Here is a 14,040-nt window from a genome sequence, read left to right on the forward strand (position 1 = left end):
AGTTTGGGACGGACTGCAAGGATCTGATAGCAATGATGGAGCAGCCACAAGATTGGCCCAACTTCTCAACTGAGCTGGAAAACATTCAAACTCTTCGGTTGTGTTTTTCAGACTTCAAGATAACCTATATTCCGAGGACGCAGAATGAGATTGCGGATGCGCTAGCTAGAAATGCACGTTCTTTTCATAGATCATTATGTTTTATTGGTTGTTCTATTCCGGTCTGGCTCCCCAGACCACCTCAAGTTTGAGTAATAGAAGAGCCGTTTGCTGTCAAAAAAAAAAAAGTAAGAAAAGAAGAGAGGTGAAAAAAAAAAAACACAAATACAAGAATGATGAGAGACTTGTCGTTCGGCGACTTGACCAAATCTTAATCAGAGCTTAACTGTTTCTTCATTGACATATAGAAAGATCATAAGTTGCGAGCAAGAGACCATTCTTTCTTTCAACTTTTATTAATATTCTATAGCATTTGTTAATTGATCTTCTTCTTCTTCTTCCTCATCCCTTCGATTACTTTTAATTTATAAAAAAATAACTATATAATCAGGTTGATCCCTCCTTTTAGATCTACAAGTGAGAATTTTCAACGACCACTAAAGATTTCATCTTGCAAAAGGTAAAGTTTCCATCTTTCTTTATATTGCTGAAGAACACGAATCTACTCAGAACAATCCTTTTGATGTTTCTTCATTGGCTTTGACCAAATCATTTCAACAGTGCCTTCTTCTTCTTCACTGATCCATATTGTGTGTGCAAGTTCTTATGTTGTGTTACATTCGAATGAGATGAGGAGGGATGCTATCTGCCTTGATGAACTTCCTCAATGCCTGTCTCTGGCCCCACTCCGATTCAGCCTCAGTTTCTTCTGGCGGCGGCGGCCGTCAAGAGGGTCTCTTGTGGTACAGAGACTCCGGTCATCACGTCTTTGGTGACTTCTCCATGGCCGTTGTTCAAGCTAACAACTTGCTCGAGGACCAGAGCCAGCTCGAGTCTGGCCCTCTTAGCACCCACGGCTCTGCTGGTCCTTACGGCACCTTTCTCGGCGTCTACGATGGCCACGGCGGCCCTGAGACTTCCCGCTTCATCAATGATCATATGTTCAACCATCTCAAGAGTGAGTTACTGACTTGAAAACATTTAAGATCATCAACTTATTGCTTTATACTCTTGTTCTTGATGTTGCTTATTAGGTAATCTATAGCTTCTTGTTTTAAAAAAAAAAAAGGAAATAAACATTTTATCAAAGGTAGTTACTAGTTAGTTAGTTAGCTTAACTAGAAAGGATCCTGGCCATTGTGTCATAGGTCTCCAGTTTGAGTGACTGTCGGAACGAAATTAATATTATATGATATAGGGGATTACTGTACTTCCTGATTTTAAAAACAAGAAGCTCTCTCACAAAAGAAACTAAAGATTTTTAGTTTTGATCTCATTTGTTTAAATCCTTGTGTGCACCCCACAGGATTTGCTGCGGAGGAACAGTGTATGTCACCGGAAGTGATAAAGAAAGCCTTCCAAGCGACTGAAGAAGGCTTCCTATCCATAGTCACCAATCAGTTCCAGACCAGGCCTCAAATAGCCACCGTTGGCTCATGCTGCCTTGTCACCGTCATCTGCGACGGGACGCTCTACGTGGCCAACGCGGGTGACTCACGTGCCGTGCTGGGACAAGTCATGAAGGCAACCGGCGATGTTCACGCCACTCAGCTCTCGGATGAGCACAATGCGTCTAAAGAGTCAGTGCGAAGGGAGCTTCAGGCCCTGCATCCGGACCATCCGGATATAGTGGTTCTGAAGCATAACGTTTGGAGAGTAAAAGGAATCATTCAGGTGAAATAAAACACACGAATGTTATTTGTTTGTATATGTCTTACGTATAGTTCTGAGATTTGTAATGGCAGGTTTCAAGATCCATTGGGGATGTGTATCTGAAACGGTCGGAGTTCAACAGGGAACCGCTGTACGCGAAATTCAGACTGAGGGCACCGTTCAGCAGGCCGTTACTGAGTGCAGAGCCGGCGGTGACGGTGCATAGGCTGAAGGAGCAGGACAAGTTTATAATATGTGCGTCAGATGGACTGTGGGAACATATGAGTAACCAAGAAGCAGTAGAGATGGTGCAGAACCATCCGCGTAACGTAAGAACCATGTTAAATAGAAACGTAAGTTGTTTTTTTAGGTCGTGAGTCTGTAGAATGACAAACAAGTGTTGGCAGGGGATAGCAAAGAGGCTGGTGAAAGTGGCGCTACAAGAAGCGGCGAAGAAGAGAGAGATGAGATACTCAGACCTGAAGAAGATAGAGAGAGGGGTGAGAAGGCATTTCCATGATGACATAACGGTGATTGTTGTGTTCTTGGATGCAAAGCCTGGTGAGGTGAGAGGACCGGCGGTGTCAGTGAGAGGCGCGGGTGTGAGCATTCCCAAGAAAACATAGGCGCCTTGCTAGCTGCTACCAACACGCCCACTCTCAAGCTGCTTTGACTCCAACGTTTTATGATGACCAAAGAAGTGTAAACTAATGAATGAATTATTGTGATTGAAATATGAAGTGGTAGTTTTGTTTCCCTTTGTTAGTGACTGGAGAAAGAAAGACAAAAAAAAACAGAATTATTACTTTTGAATAACGCTCTCTCTCTCTGTTTTCTTCTGTACAATCAAAGATGAAGATGGTTGCCAAATCTCATTCTTATATAGATAGGACCGTTTACTTTTCGGTGATGCCTTACTATGGTCTCAGTCAGATTATCAGTCTCCATTTGGTGGGATATATTTAATTTTACTAAACATATTGACTCGTTTCTTGGTAAGCTGAAACCTATTACTCAAAAAAGAGGAGATTTAATTTTTAGCTCTAAACAACAACAACAGCATTAACCTTTGCTGCAGGTTAGAAATGAAAATGGACTTTGCCTTCCTCACTCTCTCTACTCATAGGGATTTCCTCAAGATGAGAGCCAATACGTAACAAAGAGCAGAGTCCACGGACGATAGCGCAACAATGAAGACAGCTACAAGAAAGAGACTCAGTGTGGCAGTCTTGAGCTGTTCCCCACCAAAACAAACATTAAAAAAAAAACAAAAAAGTTATGTATGTATGTAGTAACAATCAAACAAACAAAAGAATAAGTAGTGGCAGACACAACATAACATACCGTGGTAGTAAAACTAGGCCACTCTATAAATTTCAGCTGGCTCGGCTGTTCAGCCATAAAGGAGAAGAGCGATCCCGTGCTCCTTTTTCAAGAACAAGAAATGCAATTCAATGAAAGCAACATATATATAGAGATTGATTATTGTGTGTGTGAGAGGATAATTTGTAAAGCATACCCGACAATGTCCCTAACAAGGCTCAACCATAAAGGGGGCTCTGGCTCATCATGTAAGCTCGTACTTTGGCGTGCGAAACATACGGACATTGTGGGATACCCACCCACAATAGGCTTATAGCTAACTCTCCCATTGAGACTCTGCAAGACCAATAACATACACACAGGTTATGTCAATATCTTGCCTGACATGTTCCTTTTGTCTTTAGGAACAGATGAAAATTACCGAATCCAGAGTAAACTTGGAGCTGCTAGGTCCGAACCTTTGAATCCTCCGGTGTGACGGATGAGCCAATCGGATTAAACCTATTGGTTCAAACAAAATTAAGAAGAAGCGAGCAGGTACAGCTATACAATAAAGACATAGGAGCGAAAAGCGACCTGAAGCATTTGTGAGAGATACCACCACCATCCTCTCTCTCTCTCTGCAAACAATGCGAAAGGGTAGCTTGGAAGATGATGACCAAGCCAAGCTTTAGGTTTTATGGGCTTTACCGTCGTCAATTTTCAGTGGGCTTCAAATACACAAGGCCTTTTGGATTTTATTTTCTAATTAATTAGTCCCATCCATTAATTGTTCTTCATTTGGGTTTAGTATTTTGAGTTTGACAGGTGAAAATGCCTGGGATCAGGATAGTTTGTACTGCTTTTTTCTTTTTTTCTTGTAATGTTTTTATTCCCTTATTTTTCCTGTCAAAGCCTCCTATTACAAGACAATTATGTGGATATACATCCACCAATCTCTACCTAAACCCTCTTTTTTTATAGAGCATTTGCTGTGGTAATCTTAGTGTACCTGTTGCTCAAAAAACAAAAAAAAAAATCTAGTGTATCTATGTATTGTTGTAATCCGTACAAGTTATCATCCTTGGTCCTCATCATCATCATCATTATCCTTCCTAATCTCAACGTCGACATCACTATCCCCCTCCTCTTCTGCACTCTCATCATCATCTGAACTCTCATCATCAGAATCATCTTCATCTTCCTCCTCCTCGTCATCATCATCACAATCGGCCACATAATACCCGCTTGCATGATCATCCCCCTCTTCATCATAAAACATGAACCAACGAGAGTTACCAGAAACCGAGGCCTGTTTCCAGGACGCAACATACATACAATTAGTTTATCTTCCAGAACAGTATTCATTCCATGACATATAAGAGAATAGAGTTCCATTACCTGTTCAGCAGTTCTAGGCGAACCGAGTTCCTCAGTTCCTCCAGGAGTCCATATTTTGATGTCAGTCTCGATTCCACTACTAGCCATGAGTGGCATGTGAGGATGAGACTCTATACAGTTGACAACATGTTTATCTGCTTCCATGGCACGAAGAAGCTCTCCATCTTTCTTCCTCCAAATAAATATTCTGCCACAGTCCGAACCACTGACAACATACTCACACTTGGGTCCAAAAAAGCCCACACCTTTGACTGTTTCCCGGTTACTGTGCTCTTTGTAAACCTGCGGCTGTATCGTCTTCCTCACCTCAGTCTCAGTCTCAGTCTCAGTCTCAGTATCAGTCTCAGATGAAGAAGGGGGATTCGGGCCCATCCCCATACCAGGGCTGAAAAGATAGATGAACTCGTCGGTATATGAAGCAAGGAGCTCGCTTTGATCTGAGTACGCCAGGCCTGTTATTCCCACATGGTCGCTTCCAATCAAATGAGCAGGACAAAAGTGGTCTACGGGTTCGGAATAATTATACCAAGTCTCGGAGCGGTAGCTACGAATGTCATAGACACGAGCATACTCATCCATTCCAGCCACGGCAAGAAGACCAGGGTTCCTCGGATCAACTGCAATTGCATTCAAGTAGACAATTAAATTGTACTTTGCTTCTTTACAAGTGAAAAGATTTGTAGCCACCCGTGTCCTAAGATCAAACTGAGAAAAAATGATATATTGTCACAAAACAAACCAAAAGAAAAAAAAAAAAAGTGATGATAAAATGCAGCAACTCACATGCTTTACAACGCCATCCTCACCACAAGTGTAGAATGAGAAAGGACTACCAGGCTCAATAGCCAACTTGTGGACCTGTCCTTGATGTATACCCAACATACAAGTCTCTACTTGTCCCGACTCTAGAATTTTCGAATAGCGAACCTGAGAGAGATTGAAGGCTATGATCAGTAAATAAACTCAATTCACATTAATTATGAAAATGTACAAGTGCTGGTTTATATACATGACTCTATGTGGCTAACCAGAAGCCTTAACCGGAAACAAACTATACCAACTGTACAGACTCAAATGAATCAAACTACACATATGCTATGTACAATGGATAATAGCTATTTCACTTAGTGGGAAGCACACACACACACACAGCTACGCAAAGAAGAAGAATAAAGAGAGGGTGGGGACCTGTCCATCAGCAGAAGAGGTGACAATGCTGCGATCGTCAGAGAAAGGCATGAACTTGGCTTGGAAAATATTGTTGCAATGGCCAGAATCGAAAGAGAGCTTGACAGTGGCAGTATCCCAATCCCAGAGTATAACCTGCCTGTCATCAGAACCAGACACAAGGATATCTCCATCGGCATTGAAGCTTACAGTGTTGACACAGCCCGTATGCTCTTGGAGCTTCTTGTGGAGACCAAGTCGGTTTAATAGATGCTGGTTAAAAAAAAAAACAAATGAGTCAGTGAAAGTTGGTTTATTCCGGTAAACAGATACAAAGAGAAGAATTGGGTAAACCGATAACCAATCATCAGAACGCAGAACCAATCTAAATTCGTTGGGATTCTAATCACGTAACTGTCAATGCCTAACATGTTAAGGGAAACGAGAGAGAGACCTCAGAGGCTGAGAAACGATTGGAGAAACTACGATTGGGCAGCTGACCCAGCTCCCTTTCCCAGATTCTCACCACGGAATGGTCGCTGCTCCTCTGCCTTTTGTTCGGCCGTCTACTCATCTTGATTACTGCTTCTGCGTCGGAGCACGCGACGGAGAAAGAAACAGAGATTGAACAGAAGAGAGAGAGGATGGTTGTGAAAATTTCACCCGCAAAGGGGGATCCACTCTTATTTATAAATCATTAAAAGCCCAAACCCAACATACAAATGGAACCAAAGCCCAATAATATTGAAGCCCAGACGTTATAGCCCATTAAATATGAGATTACGAAAAGACGTACACGTGAAAAACTAGACCGAACCCAAAAACTCGTTCTGATTAAAAAAATGAATCCGAAACAATCTGAACCCGATTTAAATACCAGTAGATCCTATAGTATTTGGGGTTATGAATTTTATCTGAACCTAAATGAATGAATATCTGATAGAACCCGAAAAAGATTTATACCAAATATGATCTCACTTTATAATATGTATCTAAAATACACTAAAATATTATTGAACATCTCAAATAATTATATATTACATAAATAATTGACTTAAATACTTGGTTGCTATTACATAAATAATTGATTCAAATATTTGGTTGCTAACTGTTAAGTTTAATTTTAACTGGTAACTGTTAATACAGTACGGTGATGTTGTTATTATAGTTAAAAAAAGAGTCTCGGTTGATAGATGAGGCTCCCAAAATTATTATTTTTTAAATAAGATAATTTGAGAAGGTCATGTAGATAATCAATATTTTTAGAATCAATAACCTGATTAATATCCAAAACAGAAATTAATCCGATATTGAACATGTAACTAAACCAGATCTTACAAACTAAACCAAACTAGATCCGACTAAATCCAAACCGAAACCCGATTGATAGTCCAATTGCCCAGCTCTGTGTAAACAAAGGGGTCAATTCCGTTTTTTTTGGAGCGCTCAAAGGTCAACCCAATACATATTAAACATTTCTTCTTAACCCAACCAAAAAAATATAAAGGAAGGAAGAGGTTAATGTTTCTAACCACTGCAGTTTTACTTGTACATGAAGTTTTCTTTCATCAACAACTTAAAATGTTGGATGGAATGGACAATATGGGTGTGTGTGTGGGGTATTATAACTTACAGAGAGGAACAAAATCAATTGAGAAGGTAAGCAACACAAGAACTCCGTAAATCAGTCTTTTTGGAAGCAAGTACTAGGTGGGATCAATGCAATTTATTCAATGGTGTGTTGCACTTCTCCTGAGGGCCGCAAAGATACCCCCTCCTCCTCCCGTTGGTGATCTTTTCTTCTCCTCTTCCTCTTCTTCTACCTACCACAACACACACACATACACACATTCAATTTTCTTATATCATTACTCTCCCCCATATTTCATTCTCTCTCTTTACTTACTTCCTTGGCTATCACTTGTAGCTGCTCTATTATCTCTGAGAAGTCTGGTCTCAGCGTTGGATCCTTCTCCCACAATCTCTCCATTAGCTCTCTCATTTTCGGATGCGTTTTCTTCGGGATCGTAGGCCGTAGTCCCTGAACCACCGACCCCCACAACTACGTTTTAGCTTTACAAGCAATAAATTCATTCTACATAAAGAAAAGAAAACGATTTACCTTCTGAACCACCCCTACTGCTGCCTGCAATGGCGTCATGTATTCATATGGAATCTGCCATCACATCAAACCCAATGACTTAGTTAGCCTAACACTGAGATGATATTTTAATTGTCAGATGAGAAAAGACTTGTATAAACCAAATACCTTGCCAGTCAACAACTCCCATAGCACAATCCCGTAGCTGAAAACGTCTGCCTTGTGATCATATGGCTTGTGTTCTATCACCTCCGGAGCCATCCAGCGATATGTTCCCGTTTCAGCTGTCATCACTCCAGTTTGTGCTTTTACTCTAGCTACCCCAAAGTCTGCCACCTTAACTACCTGTAGTAACAAACAAAATAATCCACACACCACTATGAATCCGATCGACAACCATCTGTAGAACACAATGATATAGCATATGTGATGCAGCCCAAATTATGTAGCGTTTCACCCAAGCTCGTCCCAAATGCCAATTCATACATTCACACTACCAAGCTATTCGGCGTGCAACGAGAGAATCACACGACGTTGAGAATATTACCTCATGCTCGTCCATTAGAAGGTTGGCAGCCTTCAAATCTCTGTGAATTATATTATTTTGGTGTAAGTAGTTCATCCCTTTGCAGATATCTATAGCTACTTTTAACAAAGCTGGAAGCTTAAAGACGCCCTTTTGCTTGTGTAGATAGTCATATACACTTCCACCGGGCATGAATTCTATTATATGAGAAAGAGACAAATGAGGGGAACAATAATAATAACAATAATAAGCCCAGATCATTATATAATAGTCAGTGCAACATACCTGTAACAATACACAGATGGGGTGGCTTAGTGCAAGCACCAATGAACTGGACGACGTTTTTGTGCCGCACTTTCCTGTAAACGGAAAGATTTTGAACGAGTCTGAGATGCTATTGTTCAGATGCACACAAGTTCACAAGGGAAGGCACACAAACCTCATAATAAAGACTTCTTGGGCAAACTCTTTCTCTAGCTCAGAATCTAGACGCTCTGGCTTGAGGACTTTGATAGCAACTTCCTGGCTACAATATGTACCTTTATACCTGAATAACACAAAAGGTAAGGAGAAAGAGGGCGAGAGATATTAACTTCTAAGCATCTGAAATGACATTACATTTGATCGGTGGAACCAACTTACAGATCTCCATAAGAACCGGATGCTATTTTATGCCCGAATTTTAACTGTTGAAGGTTGATTTCCCAAACATCAGTTCCATCAGTGGGTATTGCGACCGTCCTGGCACCTGTTTGTCCGTTTTCCTTTTCAGGAGAGAATGACTGCTGCATAGGCCAGCTTTGGTCCTGCAATTGAGAGTAGTGAAAAAGTTATTAATAAACAAGACATGACATGTGAGATGCTGTCACTGATAAAAACTGCAAGACTCCATATATGACACCAAACTCCATTTTTTTTTCAGAATTAATTAAACATAGTCATCATCAATATATATATTTTGCACGAAAGTAGTTAAATTGGCAACAAGTACCTCGATTTTTGCTGCTTCTTTCTCCAATGCTATTCTAAGTCTGTCTACTTCCTGTATAATTATAAAAAATGCAGCATACCAGCAACGGTTGTTAACTCGGGACCCCTTTCTCTTTATAATGAATGAACATGCCAACACGCATCTGTTCTATAGAGCATGGATCATATAGTACACTACACGATAGCATTGCAATAGCGATGGGAAATTGAGAACAACTACAACAAAGACACAAAAAGTACTACCTCGTAAGGCCAACCATCAACGACAAAGACATCTAGAGAGAAACCATCAGTTGTAGAAAAAGCATGCGCCTCTTGAATGTTGAGTCCAAGCTCAGCAAGCAATGCAGTTAACTGCATCATTTACACTGGATATAGTAAGCATTGACGAATCAAAATGATCACAATCACAGATCATATATACCTGAAAAAGGAGTTTAGGCTTGTCTATTGTGGAAAAGGTTATCTCATGCAAGGGCCTGCGTTTCAATTAACAAGCGGGAGTGAGTTGGTAACTGCGCCAAATCAACAACACATATATAAACATTCCTCATGAAAGTACGTACACATACCGTGAATTGTTAGGCACAGAGGAGTCTCCCTCCTCCTCGTCATGGGATATAGTGGAAGCAAGTGCAAGTGCTTCAAGATTGGGAGATGAACCAAATGCAGGCGGCGGATGAATGCTGCAAAAAAATTAAAAAAAAAAAAAAAATCAGAGAGAGAGAGTCGAGTACACACTTTGATTATCGTTATGTGGATCAAAAGGCAACCTTTTTCTGGTAGAAGCTTGATCAGGTTCATTGGTACGAAGAGAGTCCAAGGAAATGGAGTCAGCTGAGATATTCCCCGTAGGAGGTTGAACCTTTAAGAAAAGATGAGTCACCAAACATCCTGTGAGCCCAAAAAAGTTCACAGAGGCAAAACAATAAAAATAAATAAAAATAACAAACAACAAACTCACCTGGACGAGACGGACTTGGATAACAGGTCTGTTGTTTGGATCAAGAGCGGAGTGAAGAAGTCTCTGGTGCATGAGAACGTCTTCCGCCCTCTCTACATTCACATCCAAAGCATATCTAAAAAAACAAGATAAACAATGAGCCTAACCTAATTGAGGCGGGCACATACATGCAGAAGCAGATCATAAACAATGTATAATGATTACCGAGCGGGGAGGCGATTGAAGTGAGCCCAGAGGTCGTCGACGAAACCAGGGAGATGGGTGTCTACGGTGTCAGATTGACGGAGACGGCTGATAACCTCATCGAAAACCTCCGTTTTCATGCGCTCGCGACGGTCGATGGCAGCCTGCGACGTCGGTAAGATATCGCTAATCCCTCTACTTCCGCAGCTCTCGTTGTCCTCCATCACCACCATTGACCACCAGAGGGAAAATAAAAAGTGGTTCCAACGGAAAAAAGGAAAGTTTAAAGATGGAATAGAATCACCGTTTGAATTTGATCCAACACAGAGATGAAGATGCGAGGATCTCTAGAAAAATATTCAAATTGTAAAGAGGAAAGAAGAGAGAGAAGAGACGATCAGAAATTCAGAATTGAGGAGGGATTATTATGAGAGTTTTTTTTTTGTAACGTTTTATCTTCTTCTTCCGCAATTGTGTTTCGTTGCTTTTTTGTTTGTGGGGGGGGTGTATAAAACGACACCGTAGTGCGCAGCGGATGACTCATGCCGCCGTGGCGATGCTGATCTATTTTAATCGCTGAGGGGTATTAATGGAATTTCGTCCGTTTTCTTAATTACCAAGTCGACGAGTAATTAGAAGGAGATCTCCCCATTTGTCCCCCTGATTACGCCCTTTTGCGTTACTGTCTCTGACCCCACCTCCCTCCCTCCCTCCTCCATTGGCATATTCCACATGAGCCCACAGTTATCCGGATCAGGTTCTTCTCGCCTATTACTACTTTTTAACGTTATTTCTCTTTCATTTCTTTTTGGTAAAATGTTAAATAATATCTTTTTTTTTGTCCACATCTCCTGGTCTAAATATGTTTATCCCAATCCAAAGTATTTATCTAAATTTGAACCGAAAAACCGAAACCGATCCAGACTATTATACACAAATATCCAAACGGAACTTATGAATTTAGTATTTTGGAGTTTGGTTATAAGCCAAACCGAAATCCAAACTAGGATCCGAAGATATCCGAAATTAGTTAAATATGTTAATGTTTTTTATATATTAAGGTGATTTAGATATTTCAGAGTATTCAAAATATTTTTGTAGTTTGTTTTATTTGTTATTTAAATTTTTTTAATTAATTTAGATAGTTTAGCTAATTTTTAATTAGATTTGTGAATAATTTCTAAATTTTGAAAAAAAAAATATTGTCATCATATGAGATTTGAAAAATATATTTTTGGACGATTTCAAATATTGGTTACAATCCGATCCGAACCGAACTTGGAAGGAACCGAGCCGAACCTGATCTTATAGTTAGTAAAACCTGAACGGGACTTTTAAGCATAATACCGAAAATCTGAATCAATCGAACCGAAACACGATGAAGGTTTCGAACGCCCATACCTAAACATCTCCGTTTTCTTATTTATCAGTTTAGTCCCTTTTACTTTCCTCAATCGATTAAACACCCTTCAATTTCTCTATTTGGGACATAATATAGCCAATAGTTTACCTATGTGTCTTATGTATATATGGACGTCATATAATTGACTTGACGATTGTATTCATTTAGTGGACTTTTCTCGTTTGGGATAATGTTATTTTCACTCGAAATGCTGCATTTTGTGTTTGTGACACGTAAAAACTGACACCCACATATCAAAGATAAATAGGGCCCAAATATATCAACAGTCTCAGTCGCATGTGACTACTCCCTAGTCCCTCGTGTTTGGAGGCATTGTACTCTCGACCAACATCGTAAGTTATATAACTTCTCCCTAATTAACCTAAAGCTTAATTATATTCATTCATCAAGCTGAGCTTTTCCAATGCATCATTCGTTTGATTAGCAATGCATATGTATATGAATGAAGTTTGAAACACAAATTCACACACATGTGGTTAATCTGGATATGATTAAGCAAATACACACATAATTTTCGATTTACGGGAACGAATAACTGAATATATATAGTATATCAGTCGTTTCTTCGGTGACCTATATATATATATTGTTAGTTACAAAATGTGGTGTGCTCTTGTTAGTTACAAAATAAACCTTAACATAATATGGGGTAGAACGTGGTGTGCTCTTGTTAGTTACAAAATTTTGTATATATATGGTCTAACAAAAATGCATTCCGTATTTTCTTTGAGATGAAGTATAATCGAAAACTATAAGTAAAGACGCATTTTGTGTTGACCCAAAAAATCATGCATACTAGTATATATAAAAATAATATCGCACAGTGGAGATATATGCAACACTTACATTTATATTTATTATTCTCAGAAAAAAAATTACTTACATTTATAGCATTTTTAATGAATAAACGCACGCATATCACGATTATTAAGCAGCTAGTAGTAATTAACGTCGAACGAGTTTGGTCAAAATGGGAGTGATCAAAGGTACATTTAAGTTTTCTCATCAATGATACACGATTACTGATTATTTAATTTAACAAGAAAATCAAATATTGTGAAATGAGATTTGTATTAAAATTAGTCCATGTTGATGATCAACAGGAAATGAAGGAGTTGACCAGAGAGAGAGACTAAGGGCCTGACTGGTTCAAACGCAGCGGTTGCGGTTGCGGGCGTTTACGGATGCGGGTGGTTGCGGGTTTTAGCTGTTTTAAGAGATTTGTACGACTGGTTCTGCGGTTAGAAATTGGTGCGTTTGCGGGATACTTATGACTGGTTAACTACCAAATACAACAGCGGTTAAATAATAAATTAACAATATTTACATTTTACATAATTATAAAAATATCAAAAATCATAATATTATAATAAATATGTAAATTATATTTTCAAAGTTATAGTTTTAAATTTTTAAAATTATAGAAAATATTTTTATTTTAAAATTTTATAATATTAATTAAAATATAATAGATATATTTTAGTATTTTTATAATTCCATTTTAAAAAATTTATTGAATATTTTTATTTTTGTATTTATATGATTTTTAAAAAAAAGAAAAAAAATTTATCCTCCCGCAACCGCCCGCAACCGCAAACGCTAGCTGGAACCAGCTTTTGAATTTAAGAGGTTCGGAGCGGTTTGAAGCGATTTGTAGCGGTTTATATGATTGTTTCGAAACGCTGTCAACCGCTACCAACCGCAAAAGCTGCGTTTGCGGGTGGTAGCGGGGAAACCAATCAAGCTCTAAAGATGCGGCAGCCAGGAAAGGAATAAACCCATTTTGTTTCGGTAATCAAAATTAGTGAATAATTAATCAGTTCTGTTTAAATTGATTGTTCGGTAGGGTCCCAAAGTCGATGACGTGGCAGCACATGGCTGCATTACATCCCACGTGGACTGTTGCCCCTTTACTCTCACCAAAGGTCGCGTCTTTTTAGCTGGACAACCAGCGAAGCCGCGACATGTCGCCGTTCTGAAGTTTCTGTCTGCCATCTGTTTTTGTTGAGAACCACTTCTTTCTTTCTTTCTTTTCTTGTTCTTCGTCTTTATCCATTTCAATAATTATTACCTACGCACCACATTGCCCCTTCTACCTTTTCGTACAAGTTGTATACGAATGTTAAGGTAAACCAGCACTCATTCAGCCATTTGCTATATCACACTATTTC

General features: G+C 39.4%; 4 protein-coding genes across 6 annotated transcripts; 1 reads left to right on the forward strand and 3 right to left on the reverse strand.

The window, feature by feature from the left end:
• Positions 1–291: 291 nt before the first annotated feature.
• On the forward strand, positions 292–2,628 carry LOC106361545 (probable protein phosphatase 2C 64). 2 transcript variants are annotated; one of them, XM_013801302.3, is made up of 5 exons: positions 292–619; positions 721–1,117; positions 1,466–1,833; positions 1,905–2,141; positions 2,220–2,628. In XM_013801302.3, the coding sequence occupies exons 2-5, from the start codon at positions 799–801 to the stop codon at positions 2,436–2,438; spliced, it is 1,143 nt and encodes a 380-aa protein (XP_013656756.2). In that variant the 5' UTR covers positions 292–619; positions 721–798; the 3' UTR covers positions 2,439–2,628. The 2 variants fall into 2 exon arrangements, with proteins under 2 accessions (XP_013656756.2, XP_013656757.2); XM_013801303.3 differs by having other exon boundaries at positions 299–619; positions 761–1,117.
• Positions 2,629–2,792: 164 nt separating this feature from the next.
• LOC106361546 lies at positions 2,793–3,827 on the reverse strand. The gene is made up of 5 exons (XM_013801304.3): positions 3,712–3,827; positions 3,557–3,636; positions 3,332–3,471; positions 3,157–3,238; positions 2,793–3,046 (listed from the first exon to the last, which is right to left on the reverse strand). The coding sequence occupies exons 1-5, from the start codon at positions 3,740–3,742 to the stop codon at positions 2,933–2,935; spliced, it is 447 nt and encodes a 148-aa protein (XP_013656758.2). The 5' UTR covers positions 3,743–3,827; the 3' UTR covers positions 2,793–2,932.
• Positions 3,828–3,977: 150 nt separating this feature from the next.
• Positions 3,978–6,634, reverse strand: LOC106361548 (DDB1- and CUL4-associated factor 8). 2 transcript variants are annotated; one of them, XM_013801306.3, is made up of 6 exons: positions 6,137–6,634; positions 5,704–5,955; positions 5,299–5,442; positions 5,042–5,132; positions 4,516–4,967; positions 3,978–4,426 (listed from the first exon to the last, which is right to left on the reverse strand). In XM_013801306.3, exons 1-6 carry the CDS (start codon positions 6,254–6,256, stop codon positions 4,193–4,195), a joined length of 1,293 nt encoding a protein of 430 aa, XP_013656760.2. In that variant the 5' UTR covers positions 6,257–6,634; the 3' UTR covers positions 3,978–4,192. The 2 variants fall into 2 exon arrangements, with proteins under 2 accessions (XP_013656760.2, XP_013656759.2); XM_013801305.3 differs by having other exon boundaries at positions 4,516–5,220; positions 6,137–6,627.
• Positions 6,635–7,133: 499 nt separating this feature from the next.
• Positions 7,134–10,958, reverse strand: LOC106361549 (serine/threonine-protein kinase STY46). Its single transcript, XM_013801307.3, has 15 exons — positions 10,468–10,958; positions 10,264–10,378; positions 10,073–10,164; positions 9,872–9,985; positions 9,724–9,778; positions 9,543–9,653; positions 9,301–9,351; positions 8,952–9,115; positions 8,749–8,856; positions 8,595–8,668; positions 8,331–8,506; positions 7,952–8,128; positions 7,805–7,858; positions 7,589–7,723; positions 7,134–7,505 (listed from the first exon to the last, which is right to left on the reverse strand). The coding sequence occupies exons 1-15, from the start codon at positions 10,677–10,679 to the stop codon at positions 7,413–7,415; spliced, it is 1,731 nt and encodes a 576-aa protein (XP_013656761.2). The 5' UTR covers positions 10,680–10,958; the 3' UTR covers positions 7,134–7,412.
• Between the last annotated feature and the right edge of the window lie 3,082 nt (positions 10,959–14,040).

Source organism: Brassica napus, chromosome A8 (assembly GCF_020379485.1).
Source record: "Brassica napus cultivar Da-Ae chromosome A8, Da-Ae, whole genome shotgun sequence".
In the NCBI taxonomy this organism is placed as follows: Eukaryota; Viridiplantae; Streptophyta; class Magnoliopsida; order Brassicales; family Brassicaceae; genus Brassica; species Brassica napus.

What these genes read in the sequence shown, in the direction of transcription:
- LOC106361545 (XM_013801302.3), top strand. Translation starts at nt 799, where the DNA reads ATGCTATCTGCCTTGATGAACTTCCTCAATGCCTGTCTCTGGCCCCAC. An exon ending in TATGTTCAACCATCTCAAGA is followed by an intron (nt 1,118 to 1,465) that starts GTGAGTTACTGA and finishes TGCACCCCACAG; the next exon opens with GATTTGCTGCGGAGGAACAG. An exon ending in GAGTAAAAGGAATCATTCAG is followed by an intron (nt 1,834 to 1,904) that starts GTGAAATAAAAC and finishes TTGTAATGGCAG; the next exon opens with GTTTCAAGATCCATTGGGGA.
- LOC106361546 (XM_013801304.3), bottom strand. Translation starts at nt 3,742, where the DNA reads ATGGTGGTGGTATCTCTCACAAATGCTTCAG. An exon ending in ATCTCTCACAAATGCTTCAG is followed by an intron (nt 3,637 to 3,711) that starts GTCGCTTTTCGC and finishes TTGAACCAATAG; the next exon opens with GTTTAATCCGATTGGCTCAT. An exon ending in CTTGTTAGGGACATTGTCGG is followed by an intron (nt 3,239 to 3,331) that starts GTATGCTTTACA and finishes TTCTTGAAAAAG; the next exon opens with GAGCACGGGATCGCTCTTCT.
- LOC106361548 (XM_013801305.3), bottom strand. Translation starts at nt 6,256, where the DNA reads ATGAGTAGACGGCCGAACAAAAGGCAGAGGAGCAGCGACCATTCCGTG. An exon ending in ATCGTTTCTCAGCCTCTGAG is followed by an intron (nt 5,956 to 6,136) that starts GTCTCTCTCTCG and finishes TTTTTTAACCAG; the next exon opens with CATCTATTAAACCGACTTGG. An exon ending in AGGATGGCGTTGTAAAGCAT is followed by an intron (nt 5,221 to 5,298) that starts GTGAGTTGCTGC and finishes ATTTTTTCTCAG; the next exon opens with TTTGATCTTAGGACACGGGT.
- LOC106361549 (XM_013801307.3), bottom strand. Translation starts at nt 10,679, where the DNA reads ATGGTGGTGATGGAGGACAACGAGAGCTGCGGAAGTAGAGGGATTAGC. An exon ending in TCCGGTTCTTATGGAGATCT is followed by an intron (nt 8,857 to 8,951) that starts GTAAGTTGGTTC and finishes TGTGTTATTCAG; the next exon opens with GTATAAAGGTACATATTGTA. An exon ending in CCATCTGTGTATTGTTACAG is followed by an intron (nt 8,507 to 8,594) that starts GTATGTTGCACT and finishes CTCATATAATAG; the next exon opens with AATTCATGCCCGGTGGAAGT.